Consider the following 21975-nt stretch of genomic DNA (forward strand, 5'->3'; position numbering starts at 1 on the left):
AGCTAATTAATTAGGTGCCGCCCGGCATGTAAATGTCGGCCCAGATCAGAGGCGATTGCCGATTGCATCAGGTAGTTATTCGTATAAGCACGTGTTTAATTGTGATGAAACTGCAATTTATTGGAGTCTTCCCGATTCCGGTAAGTGAAACTACACTGTACATACATTATTTCTACTTTATATAGGCTGTGTATTTTTATTTGGTATGATTTGGCAGCTTCATAGCTTAAAGGTTACTGGAGAGAGTGTTTCTGCCAAGAACGCTTCCGCGAGATATTTACTGCGCTAGACAGTGCTGCAGAAAAGTATTTCTACTTTATATAGGCTGTGTACTTATCATAACATTCCTGATTTTACTATATGTTACTGTTATTTTAGGTTTTATGTGTTATTTGGCGTGATTTTGTAGGTTATTTTTTGGGCCTGGGAACGCTCAAAATTTTTTCCCCATATTAATAAATGGTAATTGCTTATTCACTTTATGACATTCTGGCTTACCAACCGTTTCATAGGAATGCTCTACCTTCGGATAGTGGGGGAATCCTGTATCTCAGAGGACCTCTCCTGGATCATCATATAAATATATTTGCAAAGAAAGCATGACGGTGCTCTACTTCCTCAGGAGTCTGTGGAGATTCAACATGTCATTAAAAACCTTGACAAACTTCTATAGGTGTGTGGTGGAAAGTGTGCTGACTGGCCGCAATATAGCCTGGTACGGGAACACCAATACCTTTGGGTGTAAAATCCTACAAAAGGTAGTGTATTCAGCCCAGTACATCACGGGTAAAGCCCTGCGAACCATTGAGCATATCAACATGAACTGTTACCGGAGAAAAGCAGCATCCATCATCAAAGATCCTCACCAATCAGGCCATGCTCTTTTCTCGCTGCTGCCATCAGGTGGAAGGTACAAGACTCTCAGGACTCCACAAATTTCAAGATCAGTTATTACTTCTCAACCATTAGGTTCTTGAACAAAAGGGGATAACAACACTCATTCTACTGGTGGTCTCACGTTAAGCACTTTATCTTGTTACTTCATACTTTTGTTATTTATTGCTATTTATTTATGTTTGCTTTGGAACAGTTTGTTGTTCACTGATTCTGTTTACTGTTACTGTTCTATATATTTGCTGAGTGTGCCCACAGGAAAAAGAATTTCGGGGTTGTATGTGGTGACGTTATGAACTCTGATAATAAATTTTACTTTGACAACCAAACAAAAAGGTTAAGGTGTGGCAGTTATGACAGTTTGATCTTCATATTATCTTGGACGTGAGTTGAGAGTTAGGGGGCAAAAGTTAGGGGTAACATGAGGGGGAACTTCTTTACTCAGAGAGTGGTAGCTGTGTGGAATGAGCTTCCAGCAGAAGTGGTAGAGGCAGGTTCGATATTGTCATTTAAAGTAAAATTGGATAGATATATGGACAGGAAAGGAATGGAGGGTTATGGGCTGAATGCAGGTCAGTGGGACTAGGTGAGAGTAAGAGTTCGGCATGGACTAGAAGGGCTGAGATGGCCTGTTTCCGTGTTGTAATTGTTATATGGTTACATATAACAATTGGCATGGCAAGAGTGAGTATAGCAACAAGACTGGAGGTGGTCATCCTACATGAGCAAGGTGTCTCCCAAGCAGAAACTTCATGGGCAGACAGGAGTTTCAAGATGTGCTGTTCAAATTCTTCTGAAGAAGCAGAAAGAAATGGGCAAGGTTGAGGACCAGAAATGGAGTGGTCCTTGGGAGCGTCAGCAGACGAGAGTTACATCAAACTGACGTCACCTTTAAATTGGAGGAAGTCCACTGCTATCTGCTCTGAGTTCACAGAAATCATTGGAACCCAAGTACATTCTTCGACAGTCTGGAGAAGGTGTGTCAGAAGTGATCTTTATGTAAGAGTTGCTGCCAAAAAGCCATTCCACTGAAGTAGAAACAAAGCCAAGAGACTCACCTATGCAGAAAGCACAAGGACTGGGGTACTGAACAACAGCAGCAAGTGCTCTGGACTGATGAGTCAAATTGGGAAACCTTTAGCTCAAACAGGAGGCAGGTGATGACTTCTCATCATGGAATTCTGAATGATGAGAAGTACAAGCAGATTATCGTCAATCACGCAAACCATCAGGGAAGTGTCTGATCAGTCCCAGGTTCATTTTCCATCAGGACAATCACCCAAAACACATGGCCAAAGTCATAAAGAACTACCTTCAGTGAAAAGAAGAACAAGGAGTTTGGCCACATGGCATAGCCTCCACAGATCCCTGATCTCAACATCATCGAGGCTGTCTGGGGCTACCTGGAGAGACAGAAGCAAGCAAGGGAGTGAAAGTCTGCAGAAGAACTGTGGCAGTTCTCCAAGATGCTTGGAACAACCTATCAGCTAATTTCTTTTTATAAAACTGCACGGCAGTTTATCTTAGAGAATTGATGCAGTTTTTAAAATATTTATTTTTTTCATTGAGCTTGGAATAGGCTCTTCCAGACCTTCGAGCCATAGTATCCTGCAATCCCTGATTTAACCCTAGCCTAATTGTGGGACAACTTACAGTAACCAGTTAACCTACGTCTTTGGATTGTGGGAGGAAACTGGAGCACCCGGGTGAAACTCACGTGGTCACAGGGGGAACGTACAAGCTCCTTACAAGCAGCGGCAGCGGGATTTGAACCTGGGTTGCCTGTTCTGTAAATGTTGTGCTCACCAGTACTCCTCCTGCAAAGGGAGGGAGGAGTGACGCTAAATATTGATTTGATTTATTTTTTTTATACTGTTTACTGCTTTTTATTGAATTTTTTGATAATTTGAAACCTTTTGATTAGTTTTGAAAACATTTTTGCTTTACAATTTTTTTTAACATGTGCCTTAGACTTTTGCACAGTACTGTACAGATGGTAGTGATCCTTGAAATCCTTGTCATTTAGGATCTAACATTGAGTTTTGAAGATGTTGCCGTAATCTGGTGCATAATTGCATTGTGTTTTATGGAAACTAGCTATCCCATTTGCTTGTATTCTGCCCATATCCCTCTGAACCTTTCTTATCCATGTTCCTATCCAAATTTAAAAAAAAATGTTATAATTGTACGTGCTATTGCCACTTGCTGTGGCAAATCACACTGTGTACCCACCACCTTGTGTGTGGAAAATCTTGATGTTCAGATCCCTTTGAAATCTCTACCTTTTGCCCTTAAATCTATGCCCTTTAATTTTAGACTTCCCTACCCAGGTATAAAGACTCACCAGTCCTGACAATATCCTTACAAATTTGCACCCTGTCCATCTTAATTACATACTTTCATTACTGGCATGACCAGATCCACACTCAGTACTCCTGTGTGGTCTAGCCAATGTCTTGTCTAGCTATAACATTGATACTCTAACTCCTTTAGTCAGTGCCCTGACCAGTGAAGGTAAGTATGCGATACTCCAGTGCCTTGTTGCTTGTGTTGACACTTTCAGGCAATTGTGTACATGTAGCTCTTGGTCTCTTTGGTCAGTGTCATTACCCAGGACTGCTGTTCACTTTTGTTGTATGTCTTGCATTGATTTAAGTTCAGTGCCTCTATAAACAAAATAGTTGCTTCTGTTTGGTTTTCTGTAATGTTGAATCTGGCTATTTGCAGTATTTCCTTCCACTGTCTTTTAATCAAAATATACAACCATGAATTTGCCTGACTTGAGTGCAAGGTCGTGCATTGTTTATTTGTCAGGCTTTCATATTTGTCACATTTCTGACTGTGGCTAAATGAGGAGAAAATCTCAAACTGGAGTTTTAGGAAGAAGGACTGGAGCTTAAAGGCTAAATTGTATCATGAGGGAAAATGTAGTGAAAACATTTTGTTTGCAGTACTGCAACAGCCTTGCTTCAGGTTGCTCTCAATCATTGATGTGTCTCGGATGCTGACTGTGTCCCAGAATTTCTGTGCTTTGGAATTAATCCGGTTTACAGCAAGTGCTATCTGTAACACAGTTTAGTTTGGCATGCATACTTGTGATGCACTTTACTCATATGAGTGACTTCATCTTCCTTTTGGAGGTTTTGGAGCAAGTAAATAAATCCTTTGGCTGTGCCTAAAATCATCTAAGTATATTGACAAAAGCAAATCAATATTGGATATATAGAGATTTTGGTTTAGATGTGAATAAGATTTCAGGAAGTTTTGAATATGCAGCAAGAACTCAGTGGCTGAACTGAATTGTATCTGTTCCTGTTATTCTAGCTATTGTGGTAGTGTCTTCACCCTACAAGTATTCTTGAATTCTTTCCATACTGTGAGAGCAAGGACTTGCTGGTTGAGGACAAAGCCTTGTGAGTCTCACCAGGAGCTTCCACACAAATGTTGAAATAAGAAACAGTGAAAGCCTTTGTCTACTGAATCCCTCATTGAGCACATTGAAATACCACTCAACTGACCAAAAGTATAGGTGTTACTTAGGGAAAGGATTTCAGCAAGAAGACAAGATTGAGAAAATAAGGGTGGTGAAGGAGTCTAGGTAGACTGAGGTCTACTAATCCTGTCAACAGTAAGTCTTGAAGTAAACTTTGCCTTAACTCACTGTTCTCTCTACCAATGCTTCTAACTATTTAATCTCCGCTATTTTGTGATATTTAGCACTGAACTGAAACAAACTATCAGCATCAAAGACAGAAAACTGTAGATGTTTGAAATGGGAAATAAAAGTAAAAAATGCTGCAAATTCTCAGCAAGTAAGGAAAGATTTGTGGAAAGAAAATGAGTCATTGATTCCAAATGTTAATTCAGTTTGTCTTTTCACATCTATCATTGGGGAGATGTTGGCATCCATTGTGAAGGAAGGAGTACCTGTATATTTAGAAAATTGTAATTTCAGAGAAAGTCAATTTGGTTTCACAAAAAGGAATTGTGTTTGATGAATTTACTGGATAACTTTGAATATGTAACAACTAGATTGCTTAAAGGTGGTCCAATAGATATAGTGTATGTAGTGTACAGTATGTAGTCATTTTCAGATTACCAAACTGGATGTAATGGTGTGCAACATGATTTTTGTAGAATATTCAACTATATACATCACTAAATTAAATGAAGAGGTGGATTTATTGTAGCCAGATTTGGTGAATGCACAAAGATGAGAAGTCTCACAGGTTGTGAGGAGGATGCAGAGTGTCTGCAAATTGATGTAGATGTTGAAGTTAGCAGGCAAAAAAATTATGTGGATTATAATGGTAATGTGAGTTGATCCATTTTGATATGGAGAATACAAAAGCAGACTATTTAAACAAAGAGATTACATGTGAATATATGTGCTTCTTCCTATGGATGCTGCCTGGCCTGCCGTGTTCCACCAGCATTTTGTGTATGTTGCTTGAACTTCCAGCATTTGCAGATTTCCTCGTGTTTGCATTTATAAATCAAGGTATTCTTGGTATGAAGGTACAACAACAATAATTAGCAAGTCAAATAGAACATTAGCTTCATTGCAAAATGGGTGGAATATACAAGCAGAGAAAACCTGCTAGCGGTGAGGCATATTCAGTGATTTTGTTTTATTGAGGAAGTAAAGGAGGCTGTAAATGTTGCTCTTCTTATTTTGAAGTAAGATACAATGACAGACCTGAAGAAAGCCAGTTGGTTCTTTTCAGCAATATCAGTAAACGTGGAGGCTGAAAGAGAAGCTAAGTGGTCAACTGTTTATATGAATCATGTTGGGGGAGAAAGTGATGAGCGTCATGGATTTGAAACTGAAGAGAGATCTAATTTCAAGGCTGTCATGAGGGTGAATGTTAGAGGAGTTGTGTCTAAGTGAACTAAAGGAAGGGATAGATATGGCACTGAGAGTTGAACTGGAGACTTCAGACTGATCACAATGACTTGCTCCCTTAAAACTTCATTAAAGATATCAGAGAAAATGGGGAAAATAGTTTTCAGATTTTTATTAGTGAAATTAATCTGGGATTATATAAAATAGTTAGTCAAGCAATATCTGTGTTGCAATTGCTGTTGAGCCCAGAAAACTAATGTGTCTAGTTGGATGATGTATTGTTGTTGCTGGAACTTAAAATGAGATTTTTTTTTGGAAGGTGGAGACTGGTTTTAAATTCTTCGATTTTACTCGTGGTTACGTTTTGTTGTGCAAGGTTCATTGCTACATTTTTTCTGTACTAAGTAGTAGTCCTATATATATGTATGTGGTAATGTGTTAACCTTGTTTGTGCTTAGGATCTGTTGAAGGCTCAGGGAAAATAATTCAGCGTTTTCCACGAAAAGATTGGGATGATGCACCCTTTCCACAAGGAATAGAGTTGGTGAGTATCCTAGCTTTTATTTTACTTTTCATGATTGAAATTAAGGTTTTCTGACAATATTTTGTGTCAAATATTAATTGGTGAATTTGTTCCTGGCTTTTTTTGAACTGAGTTTTGTAGCTGTTCTGGAATGGAAATAATATTATGGTGAAAGATGCTTGTATTGGGCTTAATTTAACAAAGAAAACTGGGGATAAATGATCTTCAGGTTTTTATGCAATGATCCCTTGTTTTAATGATTTTGTAGGAGCCAACTGAAGTTAAAAATGCTTTATCTGCATTTCAGGCAGTTTTGTACATTAATATATAAATTAGTGAAAACAGTTCTAGAAATATGATTGACGCTGTTAAACCCTGTGACAAGGTTATTAATAAAATGTAACTAATAAACTTGTCTGCAAGAATAATCTTGGTGTCAACCCTTCTAATCACTTGAAATGGATTACACTTTATTAGCTTGGTTTGTAATCCTTTTAGTTTCACAGTAATTATTTCCAGGGATTAAATTCACGTCATTATGTTTAGCTATTGGTAAATCCCACTGTGTTTTGTGGGGTGTATGGTATACAAGTTGTTGCATTTGGTTTTGGAATTGGTCCATCTTCTAACCTTGCAATGGTTCCATTTTTTTTTATGGCTGACTTTGCACTGGCGACCCATTCTCTCTGATAACATTTTACAATATTGTGATAGCAGGCGAACACTTTTTTTGTGAATAAATTAGCATGTTTTTTTGTGAATAAATTAGCATGTCAGATAGATGAAAGATATTTTGATAACTGCAGAGAAATCCAAAGATCTTCCTGGTAGGGAACATATTGTTAAAGATGATGCAACTGAGAATGAAACCTAAATACTTTCTGGATTAGCAGTAAATAATAAGTAGTTATTTCTCTGGACTGTAGTAAAGCTTAAACTCATTCGAGCTTCTCTTAACAGTTGAATTCAATTGTTTATTAATACTTTGATACCTTTTGATACTTTCCGGTGTTTCCAGTGTTGTTTCTTACTGTGTTACTATCGCAGGATGTTGCATATTTCTCTTTGAGTATGCATTTTGTTTATTCAGTAGAAATATCACAGAACTTAGCTGCTTATAATAACTGTATCCTTCTGGCTGAAGAGGGCACTGAACTAACATCAAATAAAAACTGAAACCAGGAGGCTAACAAGGAAGCAATATGTCTGGGACTACAGTGGCCAATCTTACATTTTCTGGATGGGGTTGCCCTTTGAATCAGTATTTTTGTGTTGTAATACAGAAGTGTGTAGCTGTAAACTGTACAAGCTGGCAATTCCATGTATTTTTAATTTAACTAAGATTGATCCTGATACGATTTTGTGCATATTTATAGGTACAGGTCGACCTTCACTAATCCAACTACCTGTAATCCGGTTCCTTCGATAATCTGGCATTGATTATGCTTAATCTGATCCTTCTGTAATTCGGCATTTTCACTTATCTGGCACTCCTCAGGTCCAATGGTAAACACGAGGTGGTGCTGGATTAGTGAAGGTCGACCTGTACTACCTTTGGAAAAAGTATACAATATTTTACCTTAATGTGTAGCATTCTTTCACTAACATGGAAACCAATTTAAGTGGTGAAATGTCTTTTGTTCATTTAATAGCAGACGTTCTCATAAATATTATGAATGGAAAGTTTGTCCCTGAGAACTATTTTAGGTATCACTACTTGTAATTATTCAAGAATCAGCATTACTATTGCTGTAAATAGAAAAATGTTAAGCATGCTATTCTCATTCTGATAATATTAAGCAATTTTATTCTTTCATGGATATCATGAATCTAAGTTTCACCAGAATAGACGCATGATCTGAAGCTGATGCTTTTAATCATTGGATGGGATGGGTAGGTAGAGGATTTTGACTTTGCTGTCTACATGTAGCTTCAAGCAGGAGTCTAATTCTAGCATTCCTTCCTTTTTTGAGCACCAATTCAATATAATTGCTAAGTACTTAAAACAGTTCCTCTGTCCTCAGACAAGACATCCTTGTTCCATTACTTTTTCACTCCTGACACCCTAAAGTGCAACTGTAAAACATTCTTCATGTTTCAACTATGCATAATCTGAAATGGTATTTTCTACTGTTTCAATCTTTACACTTAAGTTGGATATCTAAATTTGATGAACTTGCACATATCATTGTCTTCACTTAACACATATGAAGAAATTTAGCCTGATTGTATACATGTTCTAGTTAGATATAGTTGCATAACAAACAAGACGGGTTTTTCCCAGGGCTGAAATGGCTAACACGAGAGAGGGCCCAGTTTAAAGGTGCTTGGAAGTAGGTACAGAGGGGATGTCAGGGGTCAGTTTTTTATGCAGAGTGGTGAGTGTGCGGAATGGGCTGCTGGCGTTGATGGTGGAGGCGGAAATGATATGGTCTTTTAAGAGACTTCTGGATAGGTACATGGAGCTCAGAAAAATAAAGGGCTATGGGTAATCCTAGGTAATTTCTAAAGTAAGTACATGTTCAGCACAGCATTGTGGGCTGAAGGGCCTGTATTGTGCGGTAGATTTTCTATGTTTCTAAAAGCAAAATGTGCACATGAAGTTGGAAATTTGGCTTTGAATCTCAGTAGCAAGATCTAGTTAAGCAACTCTCCATGGTTTATAGACTTCTGAACTAATGTGCAAAGAAATATGCTTTGTTTATACCAGTGACAGCATTGCTAGATTGGGCACAATATATTATTTATATACAAATATTTTCTACCGTAATTTTCTGGCCTTGTGTATACAATGCATCATTATTGTTTTTATACTTGTACAAATAGTACTCAAATAATGTAAGAGGCATGCAGGCATTTCTATGTTTCTTATTTTTAGAACCTATAAACACCATGCCAGTCAATTCTGCTTGATTTCCTTTTGGGGCTGATATTGTGCATTGGTCCCAAAAGGAAATCAAGCAGATGTCCTTTCAACTGTGCCCATGCCTTGGTCTTCAACACATAGCATAATTTGTCTTTGCCTAGTGTGTATATGCGGTTTGGGTCAGTTGGGTTATGTATTCTTATAAAACCATGGCAACTGACTTACTGTTTTATTGTCCAGGATTACTTACTTATGTGAAAGGTAGATATTTCAGATATAATTACTAAGTTTTTAATGTTTCAGAGGCATCTAACTATGCAAAACAGAAGAATGCAGAAGTGCTAGATTTCCATGAACTTGCCACCTGAAAGTGGGTGAAGCAGCGTTTGGGGTGAGAACATTGGCTCTGTTTCTCAGGAGTATACAGACTCAGCACAAACTCCTGCATTAACATGCACACTTGTGCTTTACTGTATTTATGGCAAAGTTTATAGATCCCCATGAGCCACGTCAGAATCCATACAACTGGAGTGGAATCAATTCTTACTTGATCCTGTGGGAATGTGTTAGAGTGAAGAATGCCATTGTGTAGATGTGCTAGAATGTAAAAACGTATGATCAAGTTGCATGTATCCCATTTTTTTTAAAAAGCAATGATATCAAGACAACTTCAAGTCTGGGATTTAATTAATAAAGAGTTTTGAAGGAAGTGCATAATAATTTTCTTAATTACAATAAAATGGTGCTAATTTGCTACATGGGACTTTGCTGACCTGGCTGTTATTCTGGTCTGTTTGATGTTACTGTATTAATGTTCAAATACAATTTCAATTCAGTTTTTTGGTTGGTACTCAGAATAATACATTTTCTAGATGATTTGATAAACTTAAGAGTTCAGGAAATGACATTTGGGTAAGTTTTAAAGGGAGCGTAGGGGAAATAAACCAAGTAAGTCTCAAAGGAGTGTGGGAAATGGAACAAGGTGACTCTTGCAGTCCAGGATTATTTCAGGTATATTTTTTTAATATAGAATCATCTTCAGAGGACAAATGGAAGTTCATTGTGGGTGTTTTAAAAATATATCTTATTTTATAAGATTTTATCTTGTTTTATAACCCAACAAATTATAAAAATGCTGCGTGAATTGAGTTTTTTAAGCTATTGGATCTGACTATTGAATTCTTAGATTAGACTGTTTAATTGATATTTTCTTTGTAGTTTAACAATTATGTGCTTGTATTTTAAGTGATTTTTATACATGTGTAACATTTTTAATTTGCCTCTAGTGGTTATATGGAGTATAATTCTGGAAAACACTTTGTTTTGTTCTGCATTACTTGAGTAAATGCTTTCTCATTGATTAACATAGTACAACAGTATTGAATAAGCACTTTCTAATTGTTTAATTCTTGTCTGTAGATTTGAATGGAACTTTCTTTACCATTTGGTATATTTTTTTTAAAAAGCTGTTCTATGCTAGGGGCTATCTTTAATCTTGGCTTTCTCTTTGCTAATAGACCACTATCAGTGTCTGTTCAACTTTCCTCTGTTCTGTCAACTCTTAGTAAAATGGTCATGGCACAACAAGTTCTGTGCCTCTTTCCTAACTTCTAAAAGAACCTTGGATCAAAAACATCAGAATCTAATAAGTGGCATAGTTGGTGAAGATTTCAAAGTCACTTGAAATAATCGAAGACCAAGAGGGAATTTTCAGCACCAAAACAAAAGGGATAAGAATTTCCCTGTTCCTCTGTCTGAGAGTAAGTGTTCTTTCTTCAAATATCAGATGGGAATTGCAAGTGAGGAGCTGCTACGTTGCTATTTTAAAAACAGATCTGTAAAAAAGAAATGCAACCTGGTAGAGCCAAGTGAAAACTAGTGGAGTATGGATTGTGTGCACAAGCTGGTAGAGTGCCAATTAAATTAAATTAAATTCATACCAGTAGTGTAGCACAGATACAAAGATGATAAATTCACTTGAGCCAGTAGAATGCACGAGAAAGCTTAAACATATATGCACTTCAGCAGAGAATGGCGGGGGTGGGGGGAAGTAGTTGGTGGAAGTGGGGGTGGAATGAATTAAACTTGGGTTGCAGGACAACCTATTAAAATTTCAGCTGCAAATTATTAATATTTTGAGATCATGGTCAAGGTCATAAAATATATTTGAGTAAAACATTTCAGTTTAATGAGACAATCTGGGGAAAAATGCATTATTAATGTTGAATCTAATGAAACATGGCTGCTAGATGATATTGTGAAAGTATGGGACAAGCTCCAGAAAATGCCTGCTACTGGTTTAGAGTTAAGACTGTGGTTGGTTTGATCTAATGTGTGAGCAACTGAAAGAGTTAACAGGACTCTAAAGGTGACATTCTGTACTGCACCAGCATCAAGAATTCCTGATACATGTAAACTATTTGTCCTGTATGTTAACAAAAAACACATGATGGTAGTCTTAACTCAAGAACATGGAGACAACAGTGGTTATTGTTAGTTATTACTCTGCCAAAGGTCTGTACACTAATGGCTCCTCAATGATTGAGCGAGGAATTAGAATGGTTGTGTCAGGAACTGAAGTGCTGGCAGCAGGAAGCATGGCTCCTGGTACCCTTGTGCAACTGGTAGAACTGAAAGCTTTAACTGAAGGAAGCAGAAGGAAGATCAGCTAATATCTACCCTGATTCTTGATATGCTTTTGAAATTGTTCACGATTTTGGAAAGCTATCGACAGAGGATTTCTGTAGGAAAGCAGATCAAGGATGGCCAACTAGTACAAGAACTTCAGTGTCATGCTGTCAGAAGTTGCTGTATTAAAATGTAAAAGTTACTCTAGAATGACTCCAATTGAAAACCATAGAAATGCAGTTGTGAATAAAATTGCAATAAGGGCAGCACAGGAAGGAGTGAAAGAAATAAAATGACTACTAATAGCATGTGCAGTTAACCCGACATCTAGAAATATGGAAACAAAGTTGAACTCTGTATCATAGACGGACATGCAAGTTATTAGAGAGATGCAAGCTCAATACCCGCCACAGGAAAAGTAGTTCTGGATGAAGAATGGTAGGAAGTTAAACAGCGAAAGAGTATGGAGATATGGCAATAGTCATAGACTGGTAGCCCCAACCATGTTGCTTTCTTATCTGACACAGCAAATACACACTCTAGGACACATTGGAGTGCAAAAGGTGGTCAACAGATTCTTCCAATGGTGATGGAATCCAAAGTTCAGCAACAAGCATGGCAAACTTTTGAAAAATGCATGACATGCCAGAAAACAAATCCTGGAGCATGAAAAGCTGCCACAATTAAGTGTGCCTGCCCAACCTGGTCCATCTTTACACTTACAAATGGACTACATTTCTTTACCAAAATGTCAAGGATACTCAGATCTACTGGTAAGTTTTCAAGATGGGTGGACGCTTTTCCAGCAAATAAAGCCACTGCCACACGCAGCAAACCTTTGTTCGAGGACTATATTGCTTGGTAGGGATTGCCATGTCACATTGACTCTGACCAAGGAACACATTTTACTGGGAGTATTTGTCAGGAATTATGTTGATTGTTGAACATTGGACTTTTCATTGCCCACGTCACCCAGAATCAGAATCAGGTTTTATTATCACCGGCATGTGATGTGAAATTTGTTAATTTAGTTCAATGCAATGCATAATCTAGAAGAGAAAAATATAAAAATAATAATAAATAAACAAGTAAATCAGTGACAGTATATGTATATTGAATAGATTAAAACAAGTTTGTGATAGTCTTAAAGCATGGAAGTTGCTTCGTGCAGTGATGCTTCTCTTGATTGGTTTCTCCATTTTCAGCAGCAGTCAGTATGCTGAGATTAGCATGATTGAGAACATTGACTGCTAACTACAGATGAGCTGTGCACCAATCTTTGTTAATGTACTCACAGATTTCACCTCAGGATTTCTTCGAAAGGTATCCTGGTGCCTGAGAACAACATGGTAACCTGCCTTAATGACTGTTATCTAGTAGCAGTTACCTCCACTGTGATGAAGTACTTTGAGAGGGTGGTGATGAAAAATTCATCTCCTGCCTGAGAAGTAACTCGATTCCACTCTAATTTGCCTACTGGAGCAACAGGTCCACAGCAGATGCCATTTCATTGGCTCTTCACTCAACCGTGGAACATCTGGACAGCAAAGATGCATACATCGGAATGCTCTCTATTGGCTACAGCTCAGCATCCCCTCAATACTAATCAACAAGCTCCAAGATCTTGGGCTCAATACCTCCTTGTACAATTGGATCCTCTATTTCCTCACTTGTAGACTCCAGTCAGTTTGGATTGGCAACATTATCTCCTTCATGATTTCCATCAGCACAGGTGCACCAGTAGGCTGGGTGCTAAGCCCACTGCTGTACTTGCTTTACACTTATTACTCTGTGGCTAACCACAGCTCCAATGCCATTTTCAAGTTTGCTGATGACACCGCTGTTGTAGGCCGAATCAAAGGTGGTGATGAAACGGCACAGAGGAGGGAGATTGAGTACCTGGCTGAGTGGTGCTGTAACAACAACCTCTTACCCAGTGTCAGCATAACCAAGAAGCTGATTATTGACTTCAGGAGAAGGAAACCAGACGTCCATGAGCCAGTCCTTATCAGAGGTGGAGAGGGTCAGCAGCTTATTTTGGAGGACCTGTCCTGGGCTCAGCACCTAATTGCAATGATGGCGAAACCACACCAGTGCCTCGATTTTCGGGTAAAGCCCTCCCCACCATTGAGCACATCTGCACGAAACACTGTCGCAGGAAAGCAGCATCCATCATCAGGGACCTCTACCACCAGGACATGCTGTCTTCTTGCTGCTGCTATCAGGAAGAAGGTAAAGGAGCCTTAGGATACATACCATTGGGTTCAGAAACAGTTATTACCCCTTAACCATCAGTCTCTGGAACCAAACGGGATAACTTCACTCAACTTCATTTACCCCATCATCATTGAAATGTTCCTACAACTTATGGACCCACTTTCAAGGACTCTACATCCCACACTCTGGATATTTATTGGTTTGTATTTATTTACTTATTTTCACGTTTGCACAGTTTGTTGTCTTTTACACACTGGTTGAACACCCAGGTTGGCATGGTCTTTCATTGATTCTGTTATGGTTATTATTCTATGGATTTATTGAGTTTGCCTACAAGAAACTCTCAGGGTTGCATATGGTGACATATATATACTTTGATAATAAATTTACTTTAAAACGTAGGATGAATTCAGCTGGTCAGGGAGCATTTGTGCAAATGAATAAACAGTCGATGGCTTGGGCAGATGCCCTTCATCAGTAATGAAAAGAAAGAGGGGAGATGCCAGAATAAGAAGATGGGGGGAGGGGAAGGAAGACAAGCTAGGTGATGGGTGAAGACAGGTGGGTGGGGGAAGGGGGAAATGAAGTAAGAAGCTGGGAGGTGATAGGTGGTAATGGCAAAGGGCTAGAGAAGAAGGAATCTGATTGGAGAGGAGAGTGGATCATGGGAGAAAGGAAAGGAGGAGGGGTGCCAGGAGAATGTGATAGGCAGATGAGGAGAAGAGGCAAGAGGCCAGATTGGAGAATAGAGGACAGAAGGGGCAGGGGGGAAAAGAAATTACCAGAAGTTGGAGAAATCGATGTTTATGCCATCAGGATGGAGGCTACCTAGACGGAATATGAGGTCTTGTTCTTCCAACCTGAGAACGGCCTGGTCATGGCAGAAGAGGTCACAGACCAACATTTCGGAATGGGAATGGTTGTCCACTAGGAAACGCTGCTTTTTGCAGATGAATTGGACATATTCCACAAAGCCTGGTCTCTGTAGTGTAGAGGAGGCTGCATCGGAAGCTCACCAATGGAGAGGAGGCCGTATTGGGCCACCAAAAAATTTGCATTCTGCAGCTTGATAGAACAATTGCTAAATATTTGTGAACACCATGCTTCATAACTTGAAACCACATGGCTGGGGTGGTGGAGGGTCTTTGACGATAGATGTTGCCACCTTAAGATGGTGCCTCCTATAGATGCTACCAATGGTGGGGAGTGATGTGCCCATGATGTAGGGGGCAGAGACCACTTGCCTCTGTAGCTTCTTGTGTTCCTTACATTTGAATTGCTATTCCTGCCCATGATGCAATCACTCAACATAATTTACAATAGCATATCTCTAGAAATTTGTTATTGTTCGATGACAAACCAAACCTCTTCAATGTCCTAAGAAAGTAAAGACTGGTGCACCTTTGCTATGATTGCATCTATATGCTAAACCAGGGTTCCCCAATCTTTTTTGAACCGTGGACTGGTTTAATATTGACAATATTCTTGCAGACTGGCTGACGGGGGGTGGGGGGATGGTGTTAATCACGACTGGAATATAGGTGATAAGTCAACTATAAGTCACTTGTAAGTGGCTAATACACTCAGTTTCGTTACTAAAAGGGCTTATTTAATGAATTTAATATTAAACACACAGCACATATTTTCCTCATATGAGCATATAAAATCATTGCAACACATCAATATCGCTGAATCATTGGGAGCCCTGGGCTTGTTTTCCTGCAACAAGATGGTCCCGTCGAGGGGTGATGGGAGACAGCGATACTCAAAGGGGGTTCCTTATGTCCAGTCAATTCTGCAGTTTAGTTTTCGTTGCAGTCATTGCAGAAAACCCTGCTTCGCAGAGATATGATGTTGGAAATGGAAGCAATGTTTTCAGTGCTTTTGTGGCTATCTCAGAATATTCAGCCTTGACTTTGACTTTGATTCAGAATGCTGGCAGAGATGTTATGTCAAACATACTTTTCAACCCACCGTTGAGGAGCTCGAGGAGTTGATCTTCTTCCCGCGCTGATGTGGGTGATTCACCGGGGACATTCACAAATGGGTCACGGACCCATTCCTTTGCACGTCTTGGGTCATTTGCATTTGGAAAGTAACGCTCGAATTCTATCGACTGTGAAGATAGGTGATCACGCACCAGCTGTGAGAAGGACGGTGCAGCCTCAGTCTCTCCCAAAATCTCAGCTAATGTTGGGAACATGTCAAATATACCCCTGTGCACTTGCTGTCCCCACAGTTCCAGCTTGGCTTTGAAAGCAGACACTTTATCTGCCAACTTGAAGACAGTTTTCATTCTCCCCTGAAGTGACAAATTGAGTTCATTGAGCATGTTGAAGATGTCACATAGATAAGCGAGTTTTGCTATCCACTCCTCGTCACTGAAGTGTGCTGCCAGTGGTGGACTCTTTTCCTGAAAGAAATCTCTGTAGCTGCTTTCTTAACGCAAAAACCTTGGCTAGGGCTCTTCCCCCTTGATAGCCACCTGACTTCAGTGTGTAAGAGAAGGCGTTTGTACTCTGCATCCATTTCCTCGCAAAGCTGCTCAAACAGACGTGAGTTAAGGGCTTTTGCTTTGATGTGATTGATAACTTCAACAATGTCACTTAATACGCTGTTAAGATCAGATGACATTTTTCGACTAGCAGTGTGTAGACTGGCATTCAGGAGCAACCTCTTTGACTCGGGTAGTGAAACCAAACAGCCGTCCAGTCATAACTGCAGCCCTGTCTGTGCATATTCCAACGCAGAATGACCAGAGTCTAGTTTGCCTGACATGTAGTCATTCAAAGACTTGAATAGTTCTGCCCCAGTTGTGCACACAACATATCCTCGTGCACATGGTCTTGAAATATATATCGCACATAAACCAGTAGTATTGCCTTGTTGTCAACATCGGTAGACTTGTCAACCTGGATAACATACCATGGTGACTTGTTAGCGGTTCCAACAGCTGTGCTTCGATATCCTCCACTATGTCATCGATTCTCCTTGAAACTGTGCTAACTGAAAGAGAAACCTGTGCCACCTTGTTAGCTGCAGCTTCTCCCAACAGTTCACGGCACATGTCCTTGGCAGCAGGCAGAATCAATTCTTCACCAACAGTGAAAGGCTTCTTAGCCTTAGCAACACGGCTAGCCACTAAGTACGACGCTCTCAGAGCAGCAGCGTTTGTGGAGGTGGTGGCTTTTAGCACTTGCTTCTGTCTCGCTTGCTCACGGTTTTTCCGCTCAAAAAACTCAACGGGTTTGTCTTTAAGTGCAGGATGTTTGGACTCAAGGTGCTGAAGCAGTTTTAAGGGCTTCATTGCCTCATTAGATAGCTTGTCTCCACATATCACACACGGGACTTGGAGCGTGCGAGTCACCAGTAGCAATAAAGCCATATTTTATGTACAACTCGTATTTCCTGTTGAAGGAAGCTTTCATTTTTTTTTGCAGTCTCAACCTCAGCTGTCTCTGCGTAATCATCGTTAGGCTTTTGATGTCCCTTACCACCTCTTCCAAAGAAACTCTCAAGCGACGTTTGTTTTTTAACCTACAACTGCTTGATGAGTAATGACCCACTGATGACCTCACGTGCGTAATGACCTCGCGTGCATTCAAGTTCAACAGTGGGCGTGACAGGGAATGAGGAAAGGTGCAGCTGACTCATATCGTTTCATGTCGCCAAATCATATCGTTTCCTTGCAGCCCGGTAGCACATGCTTTGCGTCCCGGTGGTTGGAGACCACTGTGCTAAACCCAGGACATGTCATTTGATATGTTAACACCAGGAATTTAAAGCTCTGGCTTTTTCCCTGCTGATCCCTCAACCTGGACTAGTGCACTTTTATCCTCCTAAAGTCAGCAATTAGCTTTTTATTTTTACTGATGTTGAGCAAGGGTTTGTTTTTGCAGTATTATTTAACTAGATGTTTTATCTCACATCGGTAAGCTGACTTATCACCTGTGATTTGTCCAACAAAAGTGTTGTCATCAGTGAACTTTGTATATGACATTGGAGCTCTGCTTAGCCACACAGTCATGAGTGAATAGAGAGTGGAGCAGGGGGGTAAGCACACTGTTCTAAGGTGCACTGTGTTGATAGTCAGTGAAGAGGAGATGTTTTTACTAATCCTCCAGTTTAAGGTTTACTAATGAAGAAGCTGAGTATCCAGTTGCAGAGGGAAGTATAAATCCCAGGTCATGAAGCTTGATGATGAGATTAGATGGGATGATTGTGTTAAATGTTGAGCAGTAGTCTGTGAACAGCAGCCTGATGTACAAATTCATGTGTTCAAATGGTGCAGAGCAGAGTGAAGAGCAAAAGAAACAGCATCTGCTTGACTCATTCTAGCAGTAGGCAAATTGAAGCAAATCCTCGAATGTAGTCCAGTCCACTGACTCAAAAGCAATTTGGAATTTCTTCCTCTGCCCTTTAGCTCTTCATTGTCCTCTTCACTGAGGCCACACTCATGACCCTCTGGGTATACATACGCAGAAGAAGCACAGTCAAGTAGTCAGATTTACCAGAGTGCAAATGAGAGATGGAACAGTAGGCATTCCTGGTGGTGTAGTAGTGTGTTTGAGTCCTTTAGTATTGCAGGTGCTGTGTTGATAGTAGTTAGGCAGAGACTTCAATTAATCTGATTTGAAGTTTCCTGCCACCATGTACAAGCAATGGAGTGTGCCATTACATTGTTGATAGAATTTATCATAAATCAGAGTATGCTGATTTTTTCCCCCTTGCCTGATTCTGTTGTCTGGTCCATGCGGTTGATTGAAAAACCCTCAGGCTAGAGTGCTGTGTCAGTGGAGTTTTGAGTGAGCTATGTCTTTGTGAAACAGAGTACACAGCAGCGACTCATACCCCTCTGATAAAGCCGTCTCTGATTTCTCTGGGTCATTAGCATGTGATTTATCATTACCAATTTTCCAGACGCTGCAGCAAGTTGAAAGATGCAACTTTCTGTTTGTGCTCTTTTTGACAGTGCAGAAAGGTTCCAGAGGAGTTTCAGGCAATGAAACTTTTAAGATTTCTTGAGTCTTTTAACTTCCTAGTTTCATAGAATTCTTAGTTCTGCTATGTTAATTTTGGTTATTTAGAGAAACACCTCGATTTTCTAGCAGCAATTTTTTTTTATGTCTGAAGTGTAGTGAGCAGTCCAGTGTGATCTATTAATTCAGTGGAAAGATAAATGTAGTTATATATTTTACAGCGTTATCAAGGCAAAATACATTGCTTAGTTATTTAGGGGGTGGCAATTAATGATTTGCATTGTGCTTAAGCAATTCTCCTCTTTCTTTATAACCCACTTGCCCCCACACCCCAAAAGTAAGTTAATAGTGAGAATGGGCAAAGTGGTAGATGGAATATAGTGTAGGAAAATGTATGGTTATGTACTTTGGTAGAAGGAATAAAGGTGTAGACTTGGAGAAAAATTCAAAATCCAGAGTGCAGAGGGACTTGTGAGTCCCTGTGCTGGATTCCCTAAAGGTTAACTTGCTGGTTGAGTCGGTGGTAAGGAAGTGAAATGCAATATTAGTATTAATTTCAAGAGGACTAGAATACAAGATCAAGGATGTAATGCTGAGGATTTATATGTCATTGGTCAGATTGTATTTGGAGTCTTGTGAGCAGTGTTGGGCCCCTTATCTAAAATGTATGCTGGCATTGGAGAGAGTCAAGAGGAGATTCACAAGGATGATTCTGGGAATGAAAGGGTTAATGTATGAGTGGTTGATGGCTCTGGGCTTGTACTTGCTGGAGTTTAAAAGAATGAGAGGGATCTTACTGAAACCTATTGAACATTGAAAGGCCTAGATGGAGTGGATGTGGGTGAGTCTCTAGGACCAGTGGTTACAGCCTCAGAATTGGAGGGGATTTCTTTAGAACAGAGATGAGGAGTAATTTCTTTAGTGAGAGGATAATGAATCTATGGAATTCATTGCCATGGATGACTGTTGAGGCCAAGTCATTGATTATATTTAAAGCATAGATTGATAGGTTCCTGATTAGGCAGGGTGTCAACAGTTATGGGGAAAAGGCAGGAAAATGAGGTCGAGATGGTTAATAAATCAGCCATGATGGAATGGCAGAGCATAGTCGATGGGCCAAATAGCCTAATTCTACTCCTGTGTCCTATGGTCTACTATCTGGCATTTGGAGCGGCATAATTTAGAAGCCATGCTATGAACAGCATCAGGTACCAGAATTTCACTACTACTTTATGAAACATGATTGTTCATGTAGTCATCTTCTAAATATAATTACCTTTAGAAATTGCAAGTTACTCAGTTTGCAGCATTTTATCAACTGATTGGCCATTTGTACCTGGTTTGTCAGAAGACCAAAACAACAATGCAATTTGTTAATCCTCCTCCAGGGCAGAATTGTTTGAAGATCTGCTAGCTACTACAGTTTACTCATCAGATGATAGGAAAGCAGCCTTGAGAGATTATTTATCTGTTTTTTGAACTTTTATCTGGTTGATTCAGCAGGATCCCTGCTGTGGGTCAGAGCTTATCCTCGAATTTGGGACTTGGGTTGACAAGTGGCAAGTAATGTTTGAGCCATGCAAGTGCCAGGCAATGACTATCTCCAACAAGAGAGGCCTTAACCATTGTCCCTTGATATTCAGTAGCATCACCATCACTGAATCTCCTACTATCAATATCCTGGGGGTTACTGTTGACAGGAAACTGAACTGGTCTAGCCTTATAAACACTGTGGCTACCAGAGCAGGTCAAAGGCTAGGAATCCTGCGACTGTGTTCCATCATTGACGTCGATGAGGACCTCGACACCATTATGATGGCTGGAGATGGGACTAGGCGCAGTGGATGACCAGGATGTCTTCTGTGTCTTGTCCTGCTCTACACTTTCCACGACGCTTGCAGAGACTGCCTTCTTGACCGTTGGACCTTCCATTGGTCTTATGCGCTCAATCCGCCGGAGTCTGTCTTCACATGCTGGGATAGACCTCCTGATTACCCAAAGCCTGTCCACCATATGCAAGGCTCAGGGCAGGAGTGTAATGGAAAACTCGCCATTCACCTGGATGAGTGCAACAACATCAATACTCAAGGAGTTTAATACTATCCAATACAAGGCAGCCCACTTGATTGGTACCTCTTCCACAAGAATCCAAATCCTTCACCATCATCGAACAGTTGTACTATTAACAAGATGTACTGCAACAACACACCAAAGTTCCTAAGCCAGCAACTTTCAGATCCACGACCACCATCATCTAGAAGGACAAGAACTGCAAATACCTGGGAACGCCACCACTTGGAAATCCCCCTCCATGTCACTCACCATCCTGACTTGGAAACATACCTCTGTTACTTCATTGTCGAAATCATGGAATTCCCTCCTTAACAACACTGTGGGTGTACCTACACGTCAGGGACTGCAGTGTTTCACGAAGGCAGCTCATCACTTCCTTTTCAAGGGCAAATAGGGATGGGCAATAAATACCGGCTTAGCTGGCGACATCCACATCCGGTAAATGAATGGGGGGATAAAACGTCAGTGGAATCTTCCATATTTGCATTGACAGATGGCCTCTATTGACAGCAAATGAGGATACTTTTAGACTAACTGAATGGGTGGAAACACACTTGGCCAGTTGTAGAAGGGGCCAGTAAGAAAAATGATCAAATTGAAATTCAAGATTCATCTTTCTTGATATATAATGGACTTGTCTTGTTCTCCTATTCCATTTATCAAATAAGTATAGGGCAAGAAATATTGTAGAGACAATTAGGTCTGACCGATTGTGGCCAATTCTCTGACTGTAACCAAGAGCAGGAAAACAAAGTTTGAGGGGCTGGTAACTGAGTTTGGGCTTGAGTGGGAGAGCTCGAATCTTCTCTCCTTTCAACAACCTAGCCACCATTCTTTGCTTTGGATTTTCTGGCGTGTTGAAGGCAACTAGATGTTCAAGGAATAAGGTGCTAGGCATGTTACCTGTTCAAACCGTTGAGACTAAGATCTGATGAGAGAGTGATCTGTT

The 21975-nt window shown here is 40.0% G+C and overlaps 1 protein-coding gene across 2 annotated transcripts in view; it reads left to right on the forward strand.

Moving 5' to 3' along the window:
- sbf2 (SET binding factor 2) overlaps positions 1-21975 on the forward strand; it is a 569459-nt gene that overhangs the window by 93705 nt on the left and 453779 nt on the right. For both annotated transcript variants that reach the window (XM_063061848.1, XM_063061849.1), the window contains exon 2: positions 6199-6284. In XM_063061848.1, coding sequence (XP_062917918.1) covers positions 6199-6284 — 86 coding nt within the window. The remainder of the gene's footprint in view (positions 1-6198; positions 6285-21975) is intronic.

Source organism: Mobula hypostoma, chromosome 11 (assembly GCF_963921235.1).
Source record: "Mobula hypostoma chromosome 11, sMobHyp1.1, whole genome shotgun sequence".
In the NCBI taxonomy this organism is placed as follows: Eukaryota; Metazoa; Chordata; class Chondrichthyes; order Myliobatiformes; family Myliobatidae; genus Mobula; species Mobula hypostoma.